At 36.6% G+C, this 25,132-nt stretch overlaps 1 protein-coding gene across 1 annotated transcript in view; it reads left to right on the top strand.

The window, feature by feature from the left end:
- npy2rl (neuropeptide Y receptor Y2, like) overlaps positions 1–19,560 on the top strand; it is a 117,802-nt gene extending 98,242 nt beyond the window's left edge. Inside the window, exons 4-6 of the mRNA XM_030162805.1 lie at positions 13,433–13,598; positions 17,352–17,502; positions 18,477–19,560. Of these exons, the coding sequence (XP_030018665.1) occupies positions 13,433–13,598; positions 17,352–17,502; positions 18,477–19,103 (944 nt within the window). The 3' untranslated portion in view covers positions 19,104–19,560. The remainder of the gene's footprint in view (positions 1–13,432; positions 13,599–17,351; positions 17,503–18,476) is intronic.
- The last annotated feature ends 5,572 nt before the right edge of the window (positions 19,561–25,132 follow it).

The following is a 25,132-nucleotide window of genomic DNA, read 5'->3' as shown; positions in this document are numbered from 1 at the left end:
ATTCTTAAGGAAAGTAAGTGCAATGTTAACAATATTACACCTTAGTTTATTATTTATCCATATGCATCACAACTTAGAGATCACAGTGGATCTAAAAATACACAAAACATTAAATAACAGACAGAATATTATTAAAATTCCCCATACTTCTCTGAAGACATTTCAGGTTATTCACATTCTTTTAATAAAAGGCTAGTCTGTAAATGTACACATTTGTGTAATTTTACTTTTTTTACACTAAAACAAATAGAAAAGTTTACAGTTTTCATTATTTATAGGTTATTATGATAGTATTTTACTGGTCTGATCATTTTTAGATTGAACTGACCTAAAATTCTTTTAACATCCTTGATTGTTAATATCTTCAGTGTGATTTTTGCATTTCACAAATTCATTACAGGGGCTGGACTGAACCCTTTGGCGGGCCAGATTTGGTCCCCGGGCCGCATGTTTGACACCTGTGCCTTAGAGGGTTTTAAAATTATCGTATCTCAGGTTTTGAAGATGAAAAAAGACATTTTGTCAAACCTAAAGATGTGACCTATAAACACCCCCCCAGGATGTCCATATATGGAGTTATAAATTACACTGGTCAACAACAAATTTATTGTTTCAGTTTTTTGAGCTGATTTAGGATCATTTTGGTGTGCCCGATCCAAAAATCACATTAACTTTGCTCAATCAGGTCAACTTTCTGAACTATGCTACATATTGGCTTTTTAACATTTTTGCTTACATTTATGGGCATTTTCACATTATATGATACAAAATTCTTTCATATTTCTTGCAATAAATGAATTCTGAAGATTTTACTTTTGCCAATTTATGATTAATGTTTTTTTTAATATTACAGGTGAATGAAATGGCTTCGACTAGAAGATCTTGCAAAAATAAACCTGACGTATTCTGCTACATCTGCGGTGAATACACCATTGTACCTAACAGGAATCAAGTCACAAGTTTCATAAAGTGTGCTTACCAATCCTAATTTGGTATTAATTATTATATTTTGTGAGAAGATCAAATTTTTCAAAATCAAATTAGCAAAAAAACCTGACTTGATTGAGAAAAACAGATGTCATTTTTGGATTTAGCGGTGCAAAATGGTCCTGATTCAGTTGAAAAAACCTAGACAACTTGCAAAAAACATTTTTTTGTAACCCAGTGTGATTACCACAGCATGAGTGGAAACTTTACAGACAGAGGCTAAAACCTCTGTAGTGTGGACCAGTTAAACAACGTGCTTTAAAGCCTATTGAACCTGAAACGCTCAGAAAACAATCACTACGTCACGTCGAGAATGAAGGAAAACTTGAAAACACGATTATTGTCAGGCAACTTCCAGTCCTAACTTTGTTCTCCTGTAGGTGTTTTAATCTGTTTAAGTGTGACTGTTTAACCTCTGAGCCCAAAGCTGTGGGGGCCTTCTCCATCAGGGCAACAATACCAGGAGGGGGACTTTACAGCCGTCACAAAATAAGAAACAAATAAAGCTGAAGTTTGGAGAGCAGTGCATGTATAACACTACAGCCTCGAGTGTGTGTTGTTTAGAGGAAAGTAAAAGTAAATTGGATGCAGTCAAACTTAACCTTGGGCCATCATTAATAAATACACAAACACAGTGTGTCCTGGAAAGGCATCTCCACTTCTGTTTGCCTTTTCAGTTGGACTAGTTTACAAATTAAATCCAGAGTGGTGACTTAAACACATTGTTACTGTGGATGTGAAGTAGTTTAACCCATAAAGGCCCAAACCATCTACTGATCTAAACTGTTTAATACCTGTTGAGCCATTAATTCTATCAATACATGTAAATAATTGGTGTAAAATACAGTTTATCATGTTTTCATGGTCATCAGATATGACCCGTTTGGATGTTCAGAGGCTCCGTAGTTACCATGGAAACACCGTCATCTTCTACAACATGGAGCCCGTTTACATGCACACCAATACTCCGATCATTATCCGATTTCTGGAATTATCAGATTATTCAAGTGATCATGTAGACAGGATAATCTGATAGGCTTTATCCGATAACGGTAGTAATCTGATTATGAGAAATCGGATTAACACACCTAGATTTGTCCCCAATACTCTGATGTCTTCATGCGTGTATACAGGTTAAAGTGATTTCTTTTGTTTTTTACATCTGCACATGTAAAAAAAAAAAAAAAATCTATATAAACAGTAGTCCGATAATGCCAAGACCAAGAGCAGATGTTTGCCGCAAGAAGGCCATCCGTCATTTTCTCCTCATGATGTATAAATGAAATATAGTAGCAAGGTTATTATCGTTAACGAAAACTAACGAAAAGACGAAAACTAGAATTGTAAAAACATTTTCGTTAACTGAAATAAAAACTATAATTAAAAGAAAAAAAACATAACTAACTGAAACTGTATTGTGTGCTTACAAAACTAACTAAAATGTATACAAATTCTGGATAAAATTCCCTTCGTTTTCGTCTTTGTCAATGTCAGATTGATATGAAATCGATTTATTTCCCTCAAGCAATTTTAGCTAGCAGTACCGTATGATGTTTAACGGTCCGTCACTTCTCATCACTTGTCGTTTAGAGTCAGCTTTTCGTCTCCACTCGACCTGGAAACATGAAACTAAAGTTGGGAGAAAGCAGCAGAGTCCTGAATGGGATTTATTTGAATACGACGGAGAAGAGAAAAGATATGAAAAAACTAAAACTAAACTAAAAATAAGCATTTAGAAACTAAACGAAAACTAATATAAACTAGCAAACCTGCTCTAAAAACTAATTAAAACAAACTGAATTAGAGAAAAAAAAGTCAAAACTAAATAAAAGTAAACTATAATGAAAAATCCAAAACTATTAGAACCTTGGATAGTAGCAACATGTAACTTATGTATTTTGCAGTCTTATTATCAAAACGATGCAATGTACGCGTGACGTCATCGCACATGCACAACGAAGGCAAACGATTCCAAGGAATCAAGCTACTGGGATCCGGTTCTCAAAAAGAACCGGTTCTCGATTCCCCTCCCCAATGATCAGTGAATTAAATATAGGAAAATACCAGATTTTTACTTAAAAATAAAAAAATGCAGAGCTTAATAGTAGAATAAATGGTGAGAAATCACTTAAAAAAAGTTAAAATTTTAGAAACTAACACAAAAGTAGCTCTGGGTCTTTTTGGGTTCAAGAGACACAGTGGATAAACAGGTGATGGATGAGACGGGTGATGTTCAAGGACGAAGAACGACTTCACAAAGAAAAGTTGTCAGTTCAATTCCCACCAGTTTCTGACAACCTGATAAACACAGAGGAAACAAACCCCGGGCTCATCTGTTCTGCCGTTACCTCCAAACATCTGCGTCTCTGCGCAGGGGAGGTTACATCACCCACGTTACTATGGTTACTGCGACTGAGACATGACAGAGGAAGTAACCTCAGCCGGTGGCTTTTCTGCATTTACAGTCCCCTGTCCTGACCTCTGACCCCTGTCAGATCCTGAATTTTCATGTCAAATCATGTTAGGCTGAAATCAAGCCTTTACATCTGAAACATCGTAAACATTGGAAACATCTGACCTCTGCAAAGGACGGGAGAGGAAAAGGTTCAAGAGAGGTTTAGGAGACCACAAACCCAAACAATAACTTATAAAAAAAACACATAAGAAACAAGGCATATGTTCATGAGTTACAGCTTTTCTCCAACAGTGGAAGTAAATGTGACGCTGTCATAAATGTGCCCGACTGTGACTGTATGGAAGCGGAGTTAAAGGGCTCATATTTCTCTAAACCCACTTTTATTAGTCTTTGGTTCATTTATTTGTGTATTTGGACCTTAATAGTTCATAGTTTGAATTTGAACCCTCCAGGTGCTGCAAAGCTATCTTTATATTCATTTAGGCAAAAACTGAGTGGATTTCTACACCGCGTTTCAATTCCTGCTCAATTTGTTATGTTTTATAACTACTTACGTCACAACATTTGCGCAAACAAGACAAGACTTTTGCCGAACATTTCTCTGAGTACGCCATAATTGTTTATCAGCTGCAGCGGTTGTCGTAAAAACTGAAAATATGTCTGAACTTTGAGCAGATTTCCTAAAATGTTCAGTTGTTGGTTGAACGGGACAGAGCAGCACAGCCAGCATTGTTCTTATTTTTTGTTGTTTTTAATTATGCACCTTTTTTTATGTTTTTAATCTATTGCTTGTATTTTATTCTTTTATTTAGGTTTTATCAATTCTTCTGTATTTTTATTTATTTATTTTTATTTTTTACGGTTGTATGTCTTTTAATCTATTCTTGTATTTTACTCTGTCATTTTGGTTTTTATTTATTTTTCTGTACAGCACTTTGGTCCACTGTGGTTGTTTTAAAGCGCTTTACAAATAAAGTTGAATTGGATTTATTATCATCATATCACACACACCCTACTTCAAACACACTGTTATTTCACCTGATGAAGTCTTATTTCAAACTAAACCACACTGTTGTATCAGAGAGGAGAGGAATTTAATCCACAACCGCCTAAATCTACAGATCTGGCCTTTTTATTTCTTCTTGTATCATAGGGTTTTTCTGCTGGTCTCTCCGTTAACTCCCAGCGATTTAAGGTCACAGTGATGTTGACCTTTAACCTTTGACCTCTAACATGATTTCAGTTCAGTTTATTGTGGAGTTGAATATCTGTCTGTTGAATGTCAAATGTGAAGGAATAGCCCAGGGTGTTTCTGAGATAACGTTCAGACAGTTTCACCCTTCACCCTTAGACCTTTGGCGTACCAACCTTTCATCAGTCCACCTGACATAATAACTGAACACATGTCCTACAGACACAGCTTCATATCCTGGCTCTTATCCACCATTGATGTATCTTAAGAAGCGAACGAACACAACACATGACTATATTCCTTTTAATGCGGTGGTGTAGTGGTTAGCATTGACAGCTGGTGGTGGGTTCAAATCCTGTAGAAACTGGAGCCTACAGGGTGGGGAAGCAAAATGTACAATGAACATTTAGTTGTTTTTTCTCAGCAGGCACTACGTCAATTGTTTTGAAACCAAACATATATTGATGTCATAATCATACCTAACACTATTATCCATACCTTTTCAGAAACTTTTGCCCATATGAGTAATCAGGAAAGCAAACGTCAAAGAGTGTGTGATTTGCTGAATGCACTCGTCACACCAAAGGAGATTTCAAAAATAGTTGGAGTGTCCATAAAGACTGTTTATAATGGAAAGAAGAGAATGACTATGAGCAAAACTATTAGGAGAAAGTCTGGAAGATACTATTAAAGAAGAATGGGAGAAGTTGTCACCTGAATATTTGAGGAACACTTGCGCAAGTTTCAGGAAGCGTGTGAAGGCAGTTATTGAGAAAGAAGGAGGACACATAGAATAAAAACATTTTCTATTATGTACATTTTCTTGTGGCAAATAAATTCTCATGACTTTCAATAAACTAATTGGTCATACACTGTCTTTCAATCCCTGCCTCAAAATATTGTAAATTTTGCTTCCCCACCCTGTATGTCCATAATCATGTGTTTACTTCAGTGACTCCTACTGGTGCATGAGTTAAGAACACAGGCCACTTTCAAAATCTGCTTCAGTCACAGATTCTTTTGAGCCTTTGAAACTGACCAAAGGGTATATTTTCAATCATCCAAGATGGGTGGAAACTGTCTGCCCTTAGTATGGTGTTACGGTCAGTAGGCTTTCTGAATATGGATGTGTGGACGCCAGCTCAGTAAGGGGAGGAGACAGGTTAAAAAGGCTCCTGCAGAGAGAATCCTTTTGGATATATACTCTGAAAGCTACACAATACCCGGGCCTGAATGGTGAACTCGACTTCTCCCCTTTTCTCTGACTTCAGTGGGATCCAGTCCACTTGGCTTATTTGTGCCCTCCCTCGGCTTCCTGACTAAAAAACCCTAATTGTCTATCTGTTTATTTCCGATGATTTATTTAATGTGAAGATTTACAGTGCTTGAAATGTCTTATTGTTGTTTGCTTATATACCATGTATTGCTCTGTTTTTTTTGTCTGTTTAAATTTTTAATTCTGCAATCTTTGTCTTTAAGGTCCGCCCAGTCATGTGACCTCTCTCTATGTATATAGGAGGATCCATATGGGCGGCCCTCTTATATCGGCCCTGATGAAGGCCCATAGGCCGCAACGCATCGGCTATAGTTTTTAACTTGTTTAGCCATGCTGAAATACAGGGTATGCACATGATGTCACCGCTAGCGGAAGTCACCACGGTTACGTCCACTGAGTGGCAGAAAGAGGGAGATGAGTAGCGGCTTTGGCTTGAATACTGCGAAAACTTTAGAACAATCTAAAAAATGGGGAAGAGCTGTTGTGTCATTGATTGCACAAATAGATTTAAAAAGCACTCGGAGCTATTGTTTAAGCGGCGACCTAAAGCCAAAGACAGAGGGAGCTGATGGATCGCTGCAATTCATAGAAATAACTGGAATCCAGGCAACAAAACCTGGATTTGTGGTTGCCATTTCGTGTCAGGTAATGTTAATTCATGCTGTATTCTTGCATAAAATCATACCTTAAATTACATTTCGTTTTGGCTAATGTTACTTCTTAGTAAAGCTCTTAATAGCATCTGTCATTTAGCTCTATATTTCATAACTGAAACATTTTTGTCTTCAGTTGTGTGATTTTGAACCTTGTGCTCTACATAATATGTAAACTATCGGCCCTTATATTAATATTCATCTACTAAAAAAATATAATAAATCGGGACAATGGATGTTTTTTTCAACTTCTGCTCAAAGTTTAGACCCTAATGTTAATAAAAGTACATCAAAAGTGTATTTTAGTGCAAACTTTAATGTTCAAACATGATTTTTAATCTTTGTGGAGTGAAATATACGCTATTAAAAATCTCTGACACGAACAATTAATTTATGCATATCATCATCAATCCAGCCGAAAAAAAACAGGCGAGGATAAAAAATTCTAATTTCTCTTTTAGTTTGTTACAGTTTACTCAGGCATACTAGTAGATACAATATTTTAGAAGATGGGAATAGATTCTGTGAGGTCTCTAAATGTCCACAGACACCAAGAACATCCATATGAACCTTATTATTGTGAAGTAGTTCTTCATTTACTATGGGTATGTCTTTTTAGGTGTTTTTCCCCTGAAAATATGGTCAGGGTTAAACAGGTTAAACTGAGGCTAACCTAGTTTTCCAAATAAGGGGGTACTCTAGCACAAAGCTGTTGGATCTGTGTTGTATCAAGTATTTGATGTAAACTCTACTTAAATCTCCACAGTACCAGTAGATCATCCACTCACTTGGGTCAATACTAAGGGTTCAACTCCAGTAAATCAGTCGTGAACTGTGAGCACTACTGCTGGGCCTTTACCTTGGCAATCACCGCCAAGAAAATACGTCTGCACTGACATAAAACCTCCAAAACAATAGTATGTTGAGTTGAAAACACTCACCAGCTGGAATCCTCTAATTAACCATGACGAGGATGTCAGCAACTCTTTGTCTTTTGTATGCTTTCAGCCTTTGCATTGTGGATTTTCCCGGCGTTGAAATCAGGTTCATATAAATGTCAGGATACGTGATTTCCGGTCACATATCACTGTTCGTAGACCACTTGTTGTTTGGTAGCTTGTATGGATCCATGTCCAGTCCAATTGTCTTTAATTTCATGTTATATTCCACATTTTTCCCGGTCTCGCTGTAGTTACTGCTATGCTCCGCCATGTTGAGCCGGTTTGTTTTTGCCACTCAGTCTGACTTAGAGGGGCGTGGCCCAGGGGGGAAGTGACGTATGTGCATTCCCTCTATGAAGGCTTTTTAATCTCAGCCCTATTCCGAGTGCCTCAATTCCTACAAGCAATGAATATTAGACATTATTTGGTTTAACCTTAAACCTAGGACTAAGTTTAAGGTTCCCAAAACAGACCGGATATGAAAGGGTTAGACCTTGTCATCAAGTTTAATGAAAATCATGTTTTTGGGTTGTTGTTTTTTTTCATGCTGAACTGATTGAAACGCGTCGGATCACGTAACCTCCCCGATCGAGGTAATTAACGACGGAAAATCACAGAGATAAAAGGGATCAAATGAAACAAGCTTAAGCCTTTTTTTCTCTTGTTTCCAGGTGCACGGTGACTAAAACTAAAACTGGATTTACTGAGATTATGTTCCACCTGCAATGTAATCCGATGGTTGGAATGTGTTGTATAGGATCCACCTTTAGAGATAATGTAAAAGGGAAAGAGACAAGGATGAGCAGAATAATACACAAAAACAGACAAAAAAATAAACACTGTTTATCACAGCTCACACAGGGACACACACACACAGAGACGTAAATATTTCTATTCTTTCATGTATTTTAGCCTATTATGATATTTACAACAAATCACAGACACACATAAAGGTTATACATATACAGACAGATGCAGAAATTCAGTAGAATGTGTAAAAGTCTATTATTATTATTATCATCATTATTATTATTATTATTATTATTATTATTATTATCATCATTATTATTATTACTATTATCACTATTATTATTATTATCATCACATCGCATAGGTTGTTGATTTTATGTGCACAGATATTTTATATGGGGTAGTCTATTCATTTATTCATTCATTTATTTATTTATTATGTTTTTATTGTGTTTATTTTACTGTGCAGCACTTTGGAAACCTTTGTGTTGATTTAAATCTGTGCTTTATAAATAAAAATGGATTGGATTGGATTATTATTATTATAATTATAAATCCATTATTTCTCTTTTATTCATATTCAACAAGAAAGTGCAGGAAATATGTGCATAGAATTAAAAGGCACAAAAACACTGAAGTAAATGTGTTGTAAAGGTTAAAGTCAATATTTAGTGTGACCTCTATGTGACCTCCCATAAAAAGCAGCAGCACAAACAGTTAAAAACATCTGCCATGTGTTGAATGAAACCTGGTATAAAACATCACTTAATTAATGAAATAAATCTCATTAAAGACATGTTAATTGCAAAGGGAGTTCACACTAAATCGCAGAAGCTGTTTTTTTGTCTTTATTAAACCTTACACAGAAATGTACATATATTAGTATAACCGTTGGTCCTTTATCTTTTTAACACCTTGGGAACTATGGGAATTAGTAGTGTTGTAGTCAAGACCGCACCATCCGAGACCAAGATGAGACCAAGACTTTTAAAGGTTGAGACCAAATCAAGACCAAGTCCAAGGCAGGTCAAGACCGAGACTGTACTTACAATGAAACATTATTAGAAGAGTGAACAAAGTAAGAATTTCTCTATTTTAAGACTGATTTACAATACCAGTCTTACTAAATCTTTTGTGCGATTGTAATGCACATGTGTAAATGATAAACTGATAAACCGAGGCATAATATTGTTAAAACTGCACTTGTTTTTCTTTAGACAATTCAAGTTGTTCATGTTATTCAGATTTTTAAGGAAACTTTGTAGATCTAAACCTGATCATAATAGAATTTTACGTTTTTTTACTGTTATTATTTCACTGGTCCGGCCCACTTGAGATCAAATTGAGCTGAATGTGGAACTGAACTAAAATGAGTTTGACACCCCTGCCCTATGGACTAAAATGTGATCCCCTGGACCAGCATCACTATTTGACAGGTTCAGTCGACCCACAAACCAACAGTTTAGCTCATTTAGACACGTTGGGGTTTTATGACAAGTCTATGGAGCATTTTTTCAGAAGGTTCATGATGGAACAAAAGAGAGAAAATAAAGGAAGAGGAAGAAAAAAACTGTACTCTATGAAAACAAGAATATTAGCAGAAGGTTCATTCTCATGGATTCACATTAACAGGTTATTAACCCTTTCATGCATAGTGGCCACTACAGTACACAGCTATTCTCCAGCTGTTCTCTTATATATTTATGGATTTTATTGTTTTGGTTCCATATCAGCCAACACAGTGGACACTAGTGCATCATCCCCATTGTAATTCATACCATTACTGTAACTTTGCTGTTTTTGATAAACCCAATCTGCACTAACATGTTTGAGTGGAAATGAATTGCTTGTTATTGTTAATAGACTGTAATTAACCATTTTTCTTAAACAAAAACTTTTTTTTTTTTTTTTGCATATTATCTCCATACACTGTAAGCCTGGAATTTGTATTTACTAAAATGCTTTAATTACAATGCACTTAAATGATTTAAGTTTTATGACGTTACAATAAAATGTTCAGTATATTCTACTAATTTGTAGACATAGTTGAAAGTACGAAAAAGTTTAAGTTGAATGAAATTAAATCACTAAGTTTTAGTCACGACCACACCTTTTTATCTCTGCATTGCATTGTGGGTATTGGGCATGTTGTTGAAAATGTGTTATTTTTCTGTGCAGGGGTTCAGCGGGGTTGTGGTGTTAGTGTTAATTTGGATTTAATGTGTGTATGGCAGTGTTTATCGGCCTTTTTGTGTTTGTTTTTGTATTTTTGTAGAGCTGCACCATGAGTCAGAGCCAGAGGACGAACAATGGCTTTCCTGTTCATCTAAGACTGTTATTGTACAATGGAAATCTTAATGTCTTGTCAAATTAAAACCACTTCCTATACTGGCAAATGACATTGAGCTAACTTCCATTCAAGCTACAATATATTAAGTTGAATAATTTCATAACTCTTTTGGGTTAGGAATAGGATTTGAGTTTGATTATCTTGAAAAAAAGTTGTTTAATCAGTGATAAATTAATCTGGCTGCAATTGAGAAAATTAGTCAGTGTAACCTAAAATGCTGAGTTGAATGGTCGGATAGTGGGGTTGATTTTACAACAGATTTAAAGCACAAATTACTTGTCTTTTAGAGTTTTCTACTTAATAGTTTAAGTGCAATACTTTTAGCATTAAAGTTGAACCCACTTAAACCAACTGATTAGTCGATCATTACTCAAATCATTTAAGTGCAATCACTTGCCTCAAATTTTTTGAGTAAACTCTACTTATCCGGGCTTAAAGTGTAAAGTGAGTAATAACTAATATTACAGGGTGGGGAAGCAAAATTTACAATTTACAATGAGCATTTAGTTGTTTTTTCTCAGCAGGCACTACGTCACTTGTTTTGAAACCAAACATATATTGATGTCATAATCATACCTAACACTATTATCCATACCTTTTCAGAAACTTTTGCCCATATGAGTAATCAGGAAAGCAAATGTCAAAGAGTGTGTGATTTGCTGAATGCACTCGTCACACCAAAGGAGATTTCAAAAATAGTTGGAGTGTCCATAAAGACTGTTTATAATGGAAAGAAGAGAATGACTATGAGCAAAACTATTAGGAGAAAGTCTGGAAGATACTATTAAAGAAGAATGGGAGAAGTTGTCACCCCAATATTTGAGGAACACTTGTGCAAGTTTCAGGAAGCGTGTGAAGGCAGTTATTGAGAAAGAAGGAGGACACATAGAATAAAAACATTTTCTATTATGTACATTTTCTTGTGGCAAATAAATTCTCATGACTTTCAATAAACTAATTGGTCATACAGTGTCTTTCAATCCCTGCCTCAAAATATTGTAAATTTTGCTTCCCCACCCTGTATAGTATGTTAAAATGTGACAAAACACCAGATTGGCAGCATTAAAAAAAATGTATTTCATACTTTTCACTCAGTATATCGGTAAATACATGTTTCTTTGCTTCAAAAATTAAATGCATGATGTGCAGCTGAGTGGATATTTTTGCAACTCCGTGAAAAATAGATTCATAGAAAAATTTTCGATCTCATTGTGTTTTTTCATGCCTAAAGAGGAATAAAAACACTCAGGAAAAATAACTTGATTAGGGTCAAAAAACGGTATTCAAAATCTCTCTGAAGGGACATTTTAGAGACAATTTGACCCACATTTTTATTTCTAAATTCATTTTTGCTTTAGTTGGACTATAAGGGATTATCCAAAACACAGAGCTACTTTATATTGAAATAAATGTTGGAATGGCGATCAATTAAAGTTTGCTCTCTGATGGGACATTACTGCATTTTGACCCATTAAGGTTCTCATAATTCATGCATGAAAGGGTTAATTAGCAAAAAAAAAAAAAAGGACTGTTATTGTGGAGGTAAATGATTCCATTTATCTGTATGTGACATTTTAACAGTACACATCATGATCAGATGATGTGTGTGTTTGTGATGCTGTGGACACATTCCCTTCACGTCTCTCAGCCTCATCCCACTGCGGTTGTATTAAAACAAATAGGACAGGGGGGTAGGTGGGTGGGTGGGTGGTGGCAGTGTGTGTGTGTGTGTGTGTGTGTGTGTGGGGGGGGGGGGGGGGGGGGGTGTCATTCAGTAATGTATTAATGCACATATGCTCATAGAGAGGGGACGTTTGTGTATTTGATTCGTTATTGTTTATTGAGGTCGAGACAGATGTGGACTCTCTCTCTCTGTGTGTGTGCGTGTGTGTGTCCTCAGATGACCCTGTGTTCCATCTGTTTCATCCTGTATTTGTGTTGGTGCTTAAACAGGAACACAGCGGATAAAGGCAAGAACATGCAGAGGTTTTTTTTAAAAGACCATGACATCAAATACCAGTTACACAACCGGCTTTATTAACCCCTTTTACTACATTTATTCACAGTTCTAGAAAAGTAAATTAATCGTGTTGTTGCTGTGACACAGATCCTAAATTAAGCGGCGACAGTTAATTTGAATGTAACACCTAATATTAGTGGCACTAGGCATTATAGTAATAACAGTAATTAAACAAATGTTCTAATCCCAACTATGTAAATTATTTAAAAAATCAGCAGAATGTTGTGAAATTAGAGAAACAGGGTGTTGAAACTGTTACGTCAGGGGTCAAAGGTCACCAGGTAATGCATGTAGATTCACAAAACCATGTTAAGCAGCACCTCATTACAACAGCAGTGGAATATTGATGCGAACCCATGACAACAGTCTTACAAGGGGTCAAAGGTCATAGGTTTAATTCATGTACGTCATGCGTCATTAAATAGAGTCATTTCCCAGAGGTCGCATGGACATTTAGGGTCAGTACGGCACAAAATGACATTCAACACATAAAAGGTTCATATCAATCACAAGCGGAAACGGTTTCAGTCCAGATGGAGGCACAGTGTGCTGCGTAAAGTGTGAAATACAAATACAAGCAACAAGCAGCAACTGAATATAGCAACGGACAAAACCAGCAACCGAACATTAGACTGAATCCACAATAAAACCTAAAATTATTGTTTAAAGAAACAGAAACGAGAGGAACAAGACAAGGAATTAAGATTATAAAAGAATATTCATAAAAAAAACTATTAAATGGGATAAGAACATGAAACAGGAAATAAAAACAAGTAAAGGTTGTTTCTTAACCTGTTGTGTGGTTGTTGTTTCCATTCTTAACCTGTTGTCCTGTTGTTGTTTCCAGCTGACCTGCTGGTCAACACCCTGTGTCTACCCTTCACGTTGGTCTACACCCTTCAGGGGGAGTGGAAGTTCGGCAGCACGCTCTGCTTCCTACTCCCGTACGCCCAGGGGCTTGCGGTGCACGTCTCTACGGTAACACTCAACGTCATCGCCCTGGACCGCCACAGGTGGGTGGGGCTCGGGGGGGGGGGTGTGGCATCGGTAAATCAGCTTTGAAGTAGCACAGTCGTAAAATCAAAGGCAAGGACATTTTCTTACATTAAGGAACTGTGTTTATTAGGGTGGGGAGTCTTAGTTGTAAGGCCGATGCGATATGCATCTCGATACAGCATCTCTGATCCGATATATTATAGATACGTGTGGCACCTCGCGATGTGATATGATACAATTCACACCCAAATCACGATACAGAGCGATTAAGCACATTCTGATTCAACACATTTATTCTGGAAAAAAAATATGCAGTGCAATTGAATGAGCTTGATTATTTATTTATCAAATAAGACCATGACTTTTCACAAAGTGTCTTTAGTTCAGTTTCAGAACACGTGCCTCACATTCAGTCAGTGAAAAAGTTCGGACTTTGTTTCCAAAGTCGTTTCTCTACATGTTTGTAACACTCAACTTGTTGCTCCCTGATCGAATCAATTTGTAATGAAATGTATTTGTAATGTAGGTAAAACGTAAAAAGGTTCTCTCACTTTAAGAGACACCTGTACAAGGTATTCTGGGATGCACTGGTAGACATGTATGCCACTGTTTAAGGAAGTATCTCCTTTATGTACGGCAGTATTCAATACAGCTGATCTAGTAAAAAGTAGACGTTCAGTAACCACATGTGGTCACCTCCTTCTAAGTCTGTCAGATTCACATACAGACTTTACAGTATTCATCCACAGCACTCGAACCACAGTGCATGAGCAGAGCTCAGACTGACGTGTACAGTGTACAGATCCGTGAATCCACACCGCACGTTAACGTGGGTCTGAAGAAAAGAAAAACTTTACCCAAATAAAGAGTAACACTTCTAAATGAGAGTTAAAGTATATTCTATTGAACGGATCGAATTTTATTGATACAAACATTTAATAACCGATGCATCACGATATCATTCCAAACTTTTCATTCACTCGCAGCTTCTCTACCGGTGCACTCGGACCGTGCACGTGCGTCGGCGTATTGATGTGTATCAGATAATCTTCCCATCCCTCATGTTTATACCCCCCCCCCATATGGCCTCAGCACTCCAACAGCACCACCAGGCTGTGGTGTGGTTTGGAGCTGTTACTGGAGGATGAACGTGCTGAGTAACCCACTCATTTAAACCTGTAGACCTGCTTTAGAAATCCTCAGAACATCATCACAGTTGGGAGTTTGGGTCTGATACCCATGACTAAATATCCACCATTTGAATAAAGTTTGGACTCACCTTTTAACTCTTCTTTTACAAGCACTGATGGCCCCCGAGAGCACTCGACAGCGTCCACAATCTGTTGTTGTTGTTCTTTGCCTTTTGTTTCCACCTGTCCAGGGATGCAAAGGAAAATCTGGGACAAAGTAAATCTTTTGAGCTTAAAGTTGTGCTTGTGAAACCTGTTTCAGAGGGTTGTTTTTTTCTTTGTTCGTTAGAGGGTTTTTTTTTTTGGTTGTTTTTTTCATTAACTCATGTTTGTTTCTCTTTGTGTTAGTTTCTTTACTTCTTGTTTTCCTTCTGTCTCCTAGTACTTTTTGCTTTCATCTTTCACATTTTATTGGTATTTGTTTTGTCATGTAGAAGTTAGACGTCAGAGTCAACTAAGCCAAATGAACTGAAATGCACCATGTTGTACTCCTTCTGATTGATACCAAAGGAAAAGTTGCGGTTTTCATTTTCCACTGACGTCTGTCTGATAGAAGATGGTTTTAGGTGATTTAAAGCCTTTTGTTGGGAGTGAGTCCATACACAGGAAACCATCAGATGTAGACCTTGATCAACCAAAGGCATCTCCTGCTGTGAGGATACAACCACATAATGATGACCAGCTCCACACACGACAATTCATCTTTTTTATTTTTTCATTTTTTTGTGTGATTGAAGTTGAGCTTTTGGTAAATGATTCACAACGGTAAAAGAACAAACTTAAGGCTGTGTTTGGGTAGAGATATTCATTCCTGAACATTATAAACACTGATATAGGTCTTTATTCTGTGGAGATAATTTACTGCCAAAGCTTGAAAAATAAACTAAATATGTCCAACTAATCTCTTGTGCAAACACAGGTTGATTTATCAACATATAAATCTTATCTATTCCGTGTCCAGATCCTTCCTTGTTGAGTTTACCGATTTCTTAAAAACAGATATATGGTGTCTTTGATCACAGAACTGATGAAGACAATGTCCAAACATCAAACAGTTTAAAAACAAATATAAACAAATGATTTTTACAAAATACAGAGAAGATGTCCGGTTGTTTTTCAGAGTGGGGCTTTGCCACATATGTGTTGATAATATCTAGTTTAAATATGGATATATGACTATATTATTACTATAGTACTATATAGGACAATATAGAATATTATATGTGTTTATATTATATATGTATATGTTTTTTTGTTTTATTAATATCTGGTAGGATAATTTGTAAATGGGTATTATCATATTAGTGTATATAGGAAAAAGGATATGTGATATTATTATTATTATTATATTCATATAAAATAATAGCTGCTGTAAAGTGATAATATGGAATAGAGATTTGGGGTATGAATACATAAGTTTTTACTCCTTCCCACTCCTTTTCGAGCATGTATAATTTCATTTCATTTATTTTATTTATCTAATTATTATTATTATTATTATTTTTTTTTTTTTTTAATTATTATTATTTTGTTTACTTATCAACCTTTTATGCACCAGTACTTATACTTTGTTGGTTCATTTTTTTTTTGATTTCACTGTCTACATGTTTGAAATAAAGATTTCAATCAATCAATCAAAGAGCACTTTCAATGATATTGTGCTAAAGCTAATGCTAATGCTAGGCACCGTGTGTATTATGTTGAGTAAAATGTGGAGACTGGATTCCACCTGTGGATAATAAAGAGAGCTAACCTCGGTTTTTATTAACAATCCAGCATGGACATAAATAGAGGAGAACAATTTCTGCCCTAGACGTTAGCTACTTAAAATGGTGAAATTAAAGGTAGGGTAGAAGATACTAGAAAATTGGTTGGAGCAAGCTACATTCTGAAAATACACAATTTAAAAGTCCAAACCCCTTTCTTCAGACTTCCCCCCAAAGCCACACCTCCAGAGTACTGGAACATGCAATGCTTGTTCCCGAGGGTTCACGAGCGCTGCAGAGAATCAATTCGGTTTTAGCCCAGGGGCTGTATGTTTGACACCCGTCTTCCATAAGACACTGATGTTTTGTTTTGGTTTTTTTTACATATTTATTTATTATTGTTTGGCTCAAATTTAAGTTACATTGAACATTTGAATATTCAATTTCAGAGGCATTAAGCATGTCCTGTTCTTCCCACCCCTGGTCCTACATGACATACTTGATGATAGTGATAAAAAATAGCAAAGTACTCATAGAACAAAGAAGGTAAAATTTAAAAAATAATTAAATTTTTTAAAAAAATAATTTAATAAAAAAATAAATAAATAAAATAACAATAATAATAATAATATAAAAAGTAAAGAAAGAAAAAAATTAGCCTAATAGTAGACAAATCTGCTTATTCACAATTACATCCCACACGCAAGATATGGATATGTAGTGTTATTAATATTATTAGAGTACGCAAGTATATATAGCACGCCAAACAGGAAAAAAAAGTGTTTATGGGAAAACTGCACTAAAAACATGAATGAACTTTTAATGAATGACACGCTCATCTTTGTTCTGCTTATTTCTCACTTTTGTATTTCAGGTGTATTGTGTACCACCTGGAGACCAGGATGCGTAAAGACGTCTGTTTTGGCGTGATAGCGTTGACGTGGGTGTTGAGCGCCGTGTTGGCGAGCCCTCTGGCCATCTTCAGAGAGTACGGCTCTTTTACTTTGGAGGGACACACCATCCAGGTAACAATACATCAGTGGTGGAGGAAGTGCTGAAGCTTAGTACTTAAGTAAAAGTACAAATATCCTGCAAAATATATACTCGAGTAAAAGTAGAAGTGCTACATCAACAATCTTACTTATAACTTTTTCTAACCCAGACGTGAGTTTTTCATGAATCTCAGTCTCATTTCAGGTTTCATGTGTAATCCATCGTGTCCACTGGCATTACATGCAGAACCTGCCCATTTAAACAAATGAATCGCAATGATTTTGCAAAAGCAGTCATTTTTGTGAAACACTCTGCCTTGCATAATTAGTTCGATTCCAAAAATGTACCTGTGAGAGAATAAAAAGACATTCAAAATAATAGTAGTGCGTAATTTTTACCGTGTTACATGAGGATGCGAATTGACCCCCAAACAATGTTTGGTTCTACCCCAACTCGAAAAGCAGAGGTTTTGTGGACTCTAACTACAGTAGCTAAACACATGTCCTACAATGCCAATAATAGAATCACAGAGCTGTTTAAACGTATGTTCTCTGATTCAGGTTTATCTTGCGCGCTTATGTGTGGTGCTAGCAAAACGGCTTACATAGCTAAATGTGGATTAGCAGTGTACATCAAGACACAGCTCATTTTGAAAGTGAAAAACAGGCCTTATGTTCTTATGTTTGGCAGTATAATGGGCATTAAATTCTGCTCTAAGTCATCTTAAAAAGGTCTCAAAACATCTTAAATTTAACTTGTAGAAACCTTTAGAACACTCTATATGTTGCCATTTTTTTTACAATTTTTATTTTTTTATTTTTGTAAAGATATACAATTTCAATGAGTTGTAGAGTTAGCTATAGTTTTATTTCAGTTAAAGCTAAATGTTCATATCTAATTTTTATTACTTTTGCTAATATGCATTCAAGATACCCTTTTTTTTGTTAAAAATGTGAATGCTAAACCAAATATTAGCGTTGACCTTGTCCCTGTTCTAATGTGTCAGGTTTGTACAGAGAAGTGGCCGGGGAAAAACACCGATGGCACCATTTACAGCATCTCCATGTTGATCCTTCAGTACTTCCTCCCACTGTCCATCATCTCCTTTGCCTACGCCCACATCTGGTCCAAACTGCGAGGCCACGTCAGTCCGGCAGAGACCGGCGGCAGCAGCGCTGGTTCTGAGCGCCACCGCCGGCGCCGTAAGACCACAAAGATGCTGGTGACCATGGTGGTGGTGTTCGCCGTCAGCTGGCTCCCCTTCCACGCCTTCCAGCTGGCAACAGACATCGACAGCTCGGTGCTGGACATGCGCGACTTCCGCCTGCTCTACACTATCTTCCACGTGGTCGCCATGTGCTCCACCTTCGCTAACCCGCTGCTGTACGGTTGGATGAACCGTAACTACCGCGCCGCCTTCGTCGCCGTCTTCAAGTGCAGCAGAGGAGGTGAGAGGGGGCGGGGCAGTCGGCTGGACAGCATCCACCCTATTGGAGGAGGAGGAGGAGGAGGGGGAGGAGGAGCTGCAAGAGGAGGAGGTGGTGGAGTTGGAGTTGGAGGGGGAAGGGCTAAGAAGATAGTTCTGGAAAGCCATGATGTGGTGTCGACCCGGCTTAACGCCACCGATGTTTGAGCGCTAGAGGGAGGAGGCAATGAGAGTGAGAAACACTAAAAAAAAAAAGGGAAAAAAAAATCTAATCTTTTGTTTCCCAGAAGACAAAAGATGCAAGAAGAGATTCCACATGGCATCAGAAGATAAAGATTTGAGAGAAAATAGAAACGGCCGACTGAGAGGAGGCCGACCAAAATAGACCAGAGGGGATTAGAAGAAGAAGAAAGACAGAAAGAAGAGAAGACTGATTCAAGGACTTGTCCGCCATGACAATGGAACCTCATTACGACCGCGATCTTTGAGGGGATTTCAACGAGTAAAGTTTAGCTTTGAGTGAAGGATTTACAACAGTAAAAAGCATTTGCAGAAGCACTTAACGGCAAACTTAGATTGTTCTTGGATAAAGATTTGCATTGTGAACATCACGAAATGGAAAAAAAAAACTGATTTCATACAACTTTTAATGCAAATTTGGTGGAAATAGGGCTTTTACTCTGTGGAGAAAATTTCCTGCTAAAACAGGTTTTACAAAAAATGTCCTATGATTCACAGGTGAAAACAGCATGGTTTGCAAGAAAAACTACCTTTGCAAATACAGAAAAACCTAAATAACAAGCATTGTGCAAGTTACTTCCAAACAGTAATACATTACAGATTACTTGTTACTGTTATTTAAAAGTAATTCCTTACCTTACAATATTACTGTCTCAGAATTGTAATGCATTACATGACTCCTGAATTAGTTTTGAGTTACATACAGTTTGCACAGTAGAACCCCCCCCCCCCCCAGTATAAAAGATAGCAGAGTCTTGGGACACCCAAATTTGCGACCTGAAGTACATGTGGACGGATAGCTCAGTAAGTAACACTACGGTCTCCGATGTTCGAATCCCAGTAGGAACACTTGCATTTTTTTCAACATTTTACATGTTCAAACAGGGAGCGTGGCTCAGAGGACACCAGTAGATAAATCCACAATCGATAAAGAATTCTAGCTAGTCAAAGAAATGTTAGCTTACCTTGTCATTGCTGATCACAAGGATCATGCTAATGCTAACTAGCTTGGTAAGGAGCATATGTCCATGTGGACAATGGACTGTCTTCTGTCATCTTCGCCCATTGGCTGAACACCAACAGGAAAGAACTAGAACTTTACTGACGCATTTTTGATTCCTTGAGGTCTCTCAGTCTTGCTGGGTTTTTTTGTTTGTTTTTTTCATTTGAGCAGTTAAATAATGGGCGAAAAGTGTGTTGTAAGGCAAGCGCTATTGAACATGTACTGAGTAAAATATTACTGAAAACTGATTAGTAATGCCTTACACTACTGCGTTACAGCAAAAAGTAATCTGTTACTGCAACGTATTACTTCTGTAACATGGTACTCCCAACACTGTAAATAACAGACTGTATTTGTACTGCATTTTGAATCTACAGCTACAGTTTTACACTAAAGCCTTTAACCCTTTCATGCAAGAATTATGAGAACCTTAATCAAGATTTGAATTCCTCTTTAGGCATGGAAAAAAAAACAACAAAACAATGCGATTGACATTTTTTTGTGAACTTATTTTTCACAGTTGCAAAAATGTCCACTCAGCCGGACACCACGTGTTTAATTTTTGAAGCAAAGAAACATGTATTTACTGATATAAAGTGTGAAAACTATGAAATAAAAATATTTTTAATGCTGCTAATCTGATGTTTTCTCACATTTTAACATAGTCTAATACTAGATTTACTCACTTCATGCAAGGTTATTATTGTTAACAAAAACAAACAAAATGACGAAAACTAGAATTGTAAAAACATTTTCGTTAACTGAAATAAATAAAAACTATAATTAACAGAAAAAACAATAACTAACTGAAACTGTATTGTGTGTTTACAAAACTAACTAAAACATATAAAAATTATGGATAAAATTCCCTTCGTTTTCGTCTTTGTCAATGTCAGATTGATATAAAATGTATTTATTTCCCTCAAGCAATTTTAGCTGCTGACACCATATGATATTTAATGGTCCGTCACTTCTTGTCACTTGTCGTTTAATCGTCTTCTGGTCCCCACTCTACCTGGAAACATGGAGACTAAAGCTGGGAGAAAACAGCAGAGTCCTGTCTGGGATTTATTTGAATACGATGGAGAAGAAGATAAAAGATATAAAGAAACTAAAGCTAAACTAAAACTAAGCATTTAGAAAATAACAAAAACTAATAAAAACTAGCAAACCTGCTCTAAAAACTAATTAAAACTTAAAAAAACTCAAAACTAAATAAAACTAAACTATAATGAAAAGTCCAAAAATATTAAAACCTTGACTTCATGTAGATAATATGCAAAAAGAAAAAAAAAAGTTTAAACCCCCCCCCTGTAAATTACAGTCTAATACCAATTAGCAATTGATTTACACAAACATGTTACTGCAGATCAGGTTCATCAAGAACAGCAAAGTTACATGAATGATATGAATGTCAGTGTATGGGATGAAGCACAAGCGTCCACTGTGTTGGCTGATATGGAACTAAAACAACAAAACCCATGAATATATAAGAGAGCAGCTGGAGAATAGCTATCCACTGCAGTGACCACTATGCATGAAAGGGTTAAATTGCTTCATAGCACCACCTGCTGTTCCACCGGTCCTTGCAGGGGAGTTACTCAAGATGTTTCTGAGCAAATCATCAGAATACCACAGTCAAAGTTTACCAAAAGCCACAAAGTTGTATAAATCTTTAAATTTAACTCAGATCGTACCTCGACCCCGTGAGAAAAGGAAAGAAAGTGACTTAAATTTGTCACCTGCAGATGTACTGACCATACAAGTATGGGAGTCACGGAGCCGGCCTCAGCTCAGACTTGAAGAAAAGGTCATAAAATACCTGCACCTGAAAAACGATTTGTCACGACTGAACTCCATAGAGACGAGCAGGAGGGCAGAGACAGGGCAGATGGACTTTTTATAGACAGATGTACCCCTCAGCCGGCTCCTGCAGTAGTCAGGGTAGATATTAATCCACTTAGATCCTCCTGTCACCTTGATAAGACACTTTACTTATTTTGGAAATGACAGAAACTGAAGCTCTACATTGTCAATGAGTTTTATTCCTCAGAATATGTCATTGGTCCAAGGGCAGAGGATGGGGACATTTACCTAGGGGGAAAACTGGGGAAAAATTATGTCAGGTTGTAGTGCCCCTGCAGGGTTTTATTATTACCCCGCCCCTCCGAATGGGAGCCAAGGGGTAGTGTTTTTGCTTTGGTTTGTTTCTTTGTTAACAGTAGCAGAACGTTTAACATCTTTTTTACCCATTTACTTATAATGGGTGAAAATTCAAATGTCTGCAGCAGCAAAACTATTGATTGAATTCATACCAAATTGGGTTTATAGATTACCAGTGACCCAGAATATATCTGATTACATTTTGGGAACAGGAGGTCAAAGTTTAAGTTTTTTATGATTTAAAAAAAAAAAAAAAAAAAAAATCCCATTTATTTATAATGGGTGAAATTTCAAATGTCTGCAGCAGCAAAACTATCGGTTGAATTCATACCAAATTGGGTTTATAGACTGCCAGTGACTCAGAATAGATGTGGTTACATTTTGGGAAAAGAAGGTCAAAGTTCAAATTTTTATGAATTTTTAATTTTTTTATTTTTCTTCCCCCATTTACTTATAATGGGTGAAATTTCACGTCTGTAGCAGCAAACCTAATGGTTGAATTCATACCAAATTGGATTTACAGATTACCAGTGACCCAGAATATATCTGATTACATTTTAGGAACAGTAGGTCAAAGTTCAAATTTTTTATGAATTTTTTTATATGTTTTTTTTTTTCCCCATTTACTTATAAAGGGTGAAATTTCACATGTCTGTAGCAGCAAAAGTGTTGGTTGAATTCATACCAAATTGGCTTTATAAACTGACAGTAACCCAGAATAGATGTGGTTACATTTTGGGAACAGTAAGTCAAAGTTCAAATTTTTATAAATTTAAATTTTGTTTTGTTTTTTTCCCATTTACTTATAATGGGCAAAATTTCACATATGTAACAGCAAAACTATTGGTTGAATTCACACCAAATTAGGTTAATAGATTATCAGTGACCCAGAATATATCTGATTACATTTTGGGAACAGTAGGTCAAAGTTCAAATTTTTTATGAATTTTTTTAAAAACTATTTTTCCCCCATTTACTCATAAAGGGCGAAATTTCAAATGTCTGTAAGTAGCACAACTGTTAGTTGCATTCATACCAAATTGGGTTTATAGATTACTAGTGACTCAAAATAGTTGTCATTACATTTTGGGAAAAGTAGGTCAAAGTTCAATTTTTTCATGAATTTTTTAAACCCCCCCCCATTTACTTCTAATGGGTGACATTTCAAATGTCTGTAGCAGCAAAACTACTGAATTCACACCAAATTGGGTTTATAGATTGCCAGTGACCAATAACAGATGTGGTTACATTTTGGGAAAAGTAGGTCAAAGTTCAAATTCTTAACAAATTTTTAAAATCTTTTTCTTTTCTCCCATTTACTTACAATGGGTGAAATTTCAAATGTCTATAAAAACATCACTTTTGTTTCAATTTACTTCAAACTTGGCACATATATAGAGGCAACTGATATGATGACATCACCACACGCATAGACATGATGACATCAGCTGGACTGATGCCAAAATAAACTACAATACATGCGAGGGGCGGGGTTTGTTGTGTCTGGAACCACTTGTATTGTTCCTGAGGAGAAGCTCACAAAAACTGGACCTAATTGTCTGTAATTCTTTTAATTGTATTCGCCTGTAAAACAACTGTGTCTGTGAAAGAGTCCAGGGAGTCAGTCATTGGTTTTGAAGGTGCAGTATTTTAGATTTAAGTAGAAAAAAAATAGTAATATTAACAGCTTTGTGTAGTTCAAGTCCATTTATCCAAGTGGAGATGATCTGATGGTCGTTCCTGTGTTCACTTTGTCACGTTGCTCAGGTGTGAAACGAGTCCACAGAGAGTTAAAGGTTAACGATGGGGAATTGTGCTGGTGAGACCAAGGAGTTATGGCTTAAGAATCTCCCCTTTCATTCCAGGCAGAAATCACATTGCTTGTACTCTTTCATCTTCACTCTTACAAAGCAAAATGGATTAGTTTGTGGTTTTAATTTGCAACCCAAATTGTGTTTCTTCTTCAAATCATCGGGCATTTACCAAATGTGTTGTATTGCAGTTTTGGCAGGAAATTAACTCCATCTTATTCCATATTTATTCCTCATGTGAAGCACTTAGCTGGAAATTGTGACTCAGGAGCGTCTTAAAAAGGACAATAAATGGTTCATTTTGGGACTGTTTGCATGATTTAAAGGAGTGAGCTGACTGTCCACGTTTTCTGTCTTAATGAACAGCATGCAGGCAGCAGAAAAAGCCAAAAAATATCGCTTTTGCGGAACGAGAAGAAGGACGGAGATGCATGATGCAAGCTTTTTGGAAGATGAAGCCTGTGTTTAATGTGGAAAACAGCAGTGGACAAATGAAACAAAACGGAGGATTTCAGATTCAGAGGGGGAAGAATAGAGAAGGGAACGGAGGCTGAAAAAAGGAGTCAAGAACCAGGCAAAAATGAAGTAATTTCAAGCTGTCGGTTTAGCCTCAGACAGCAGACACGGATTCAAACTCAAAGCAGACGTTGAATGTTGAAGAGCAGTGATTTATTTCCAAATCATCCCTTTTCATCCACAGGTTTGTGTTCTCTGTTAGTTCATTTTGTGTCCAAATCGCACAGTTTAAAGTTCCCTTGGAAGTCTGCAGAAGTAGTGAACAGCTGATCCACAGACGTCCACAAATAAAACAGTAGCCGTGCATTTAACCCATAAAGACCCAAACATCTACCACTGAACAAAACCATCTACTGAACTAAACTGTTTAATATCTGCTGATCCACTATTTCTATCAATACATGGAAATAACTAGAGGTGGGAATCTTTTACTATCTCACGATTTGATTCGATTTCAACTTTTGGGGCTACGATTCGACTCAAAATTGATTTTCGATTCAAAA

This window comes from Sphaeramia orbicularis, chromosome 18, assembly GCF_902148855.1.
Source record: "Sphaeramia orbicularis chromosome 18, fSphaOr1.1, whole genome shotgun sequence".
Classification (NCBI taxonomy): Eukaryota; Metazoa; Chordata; class Actinopteri; order Kurtiformes; family Apogonidae; genus Sphaeramia; species Sphaeramia orbicularis.
Note: the sequence above shows the minus strand (reverse complement) of the source record. Positions and strands in the feature narration are given on the sequence as shown.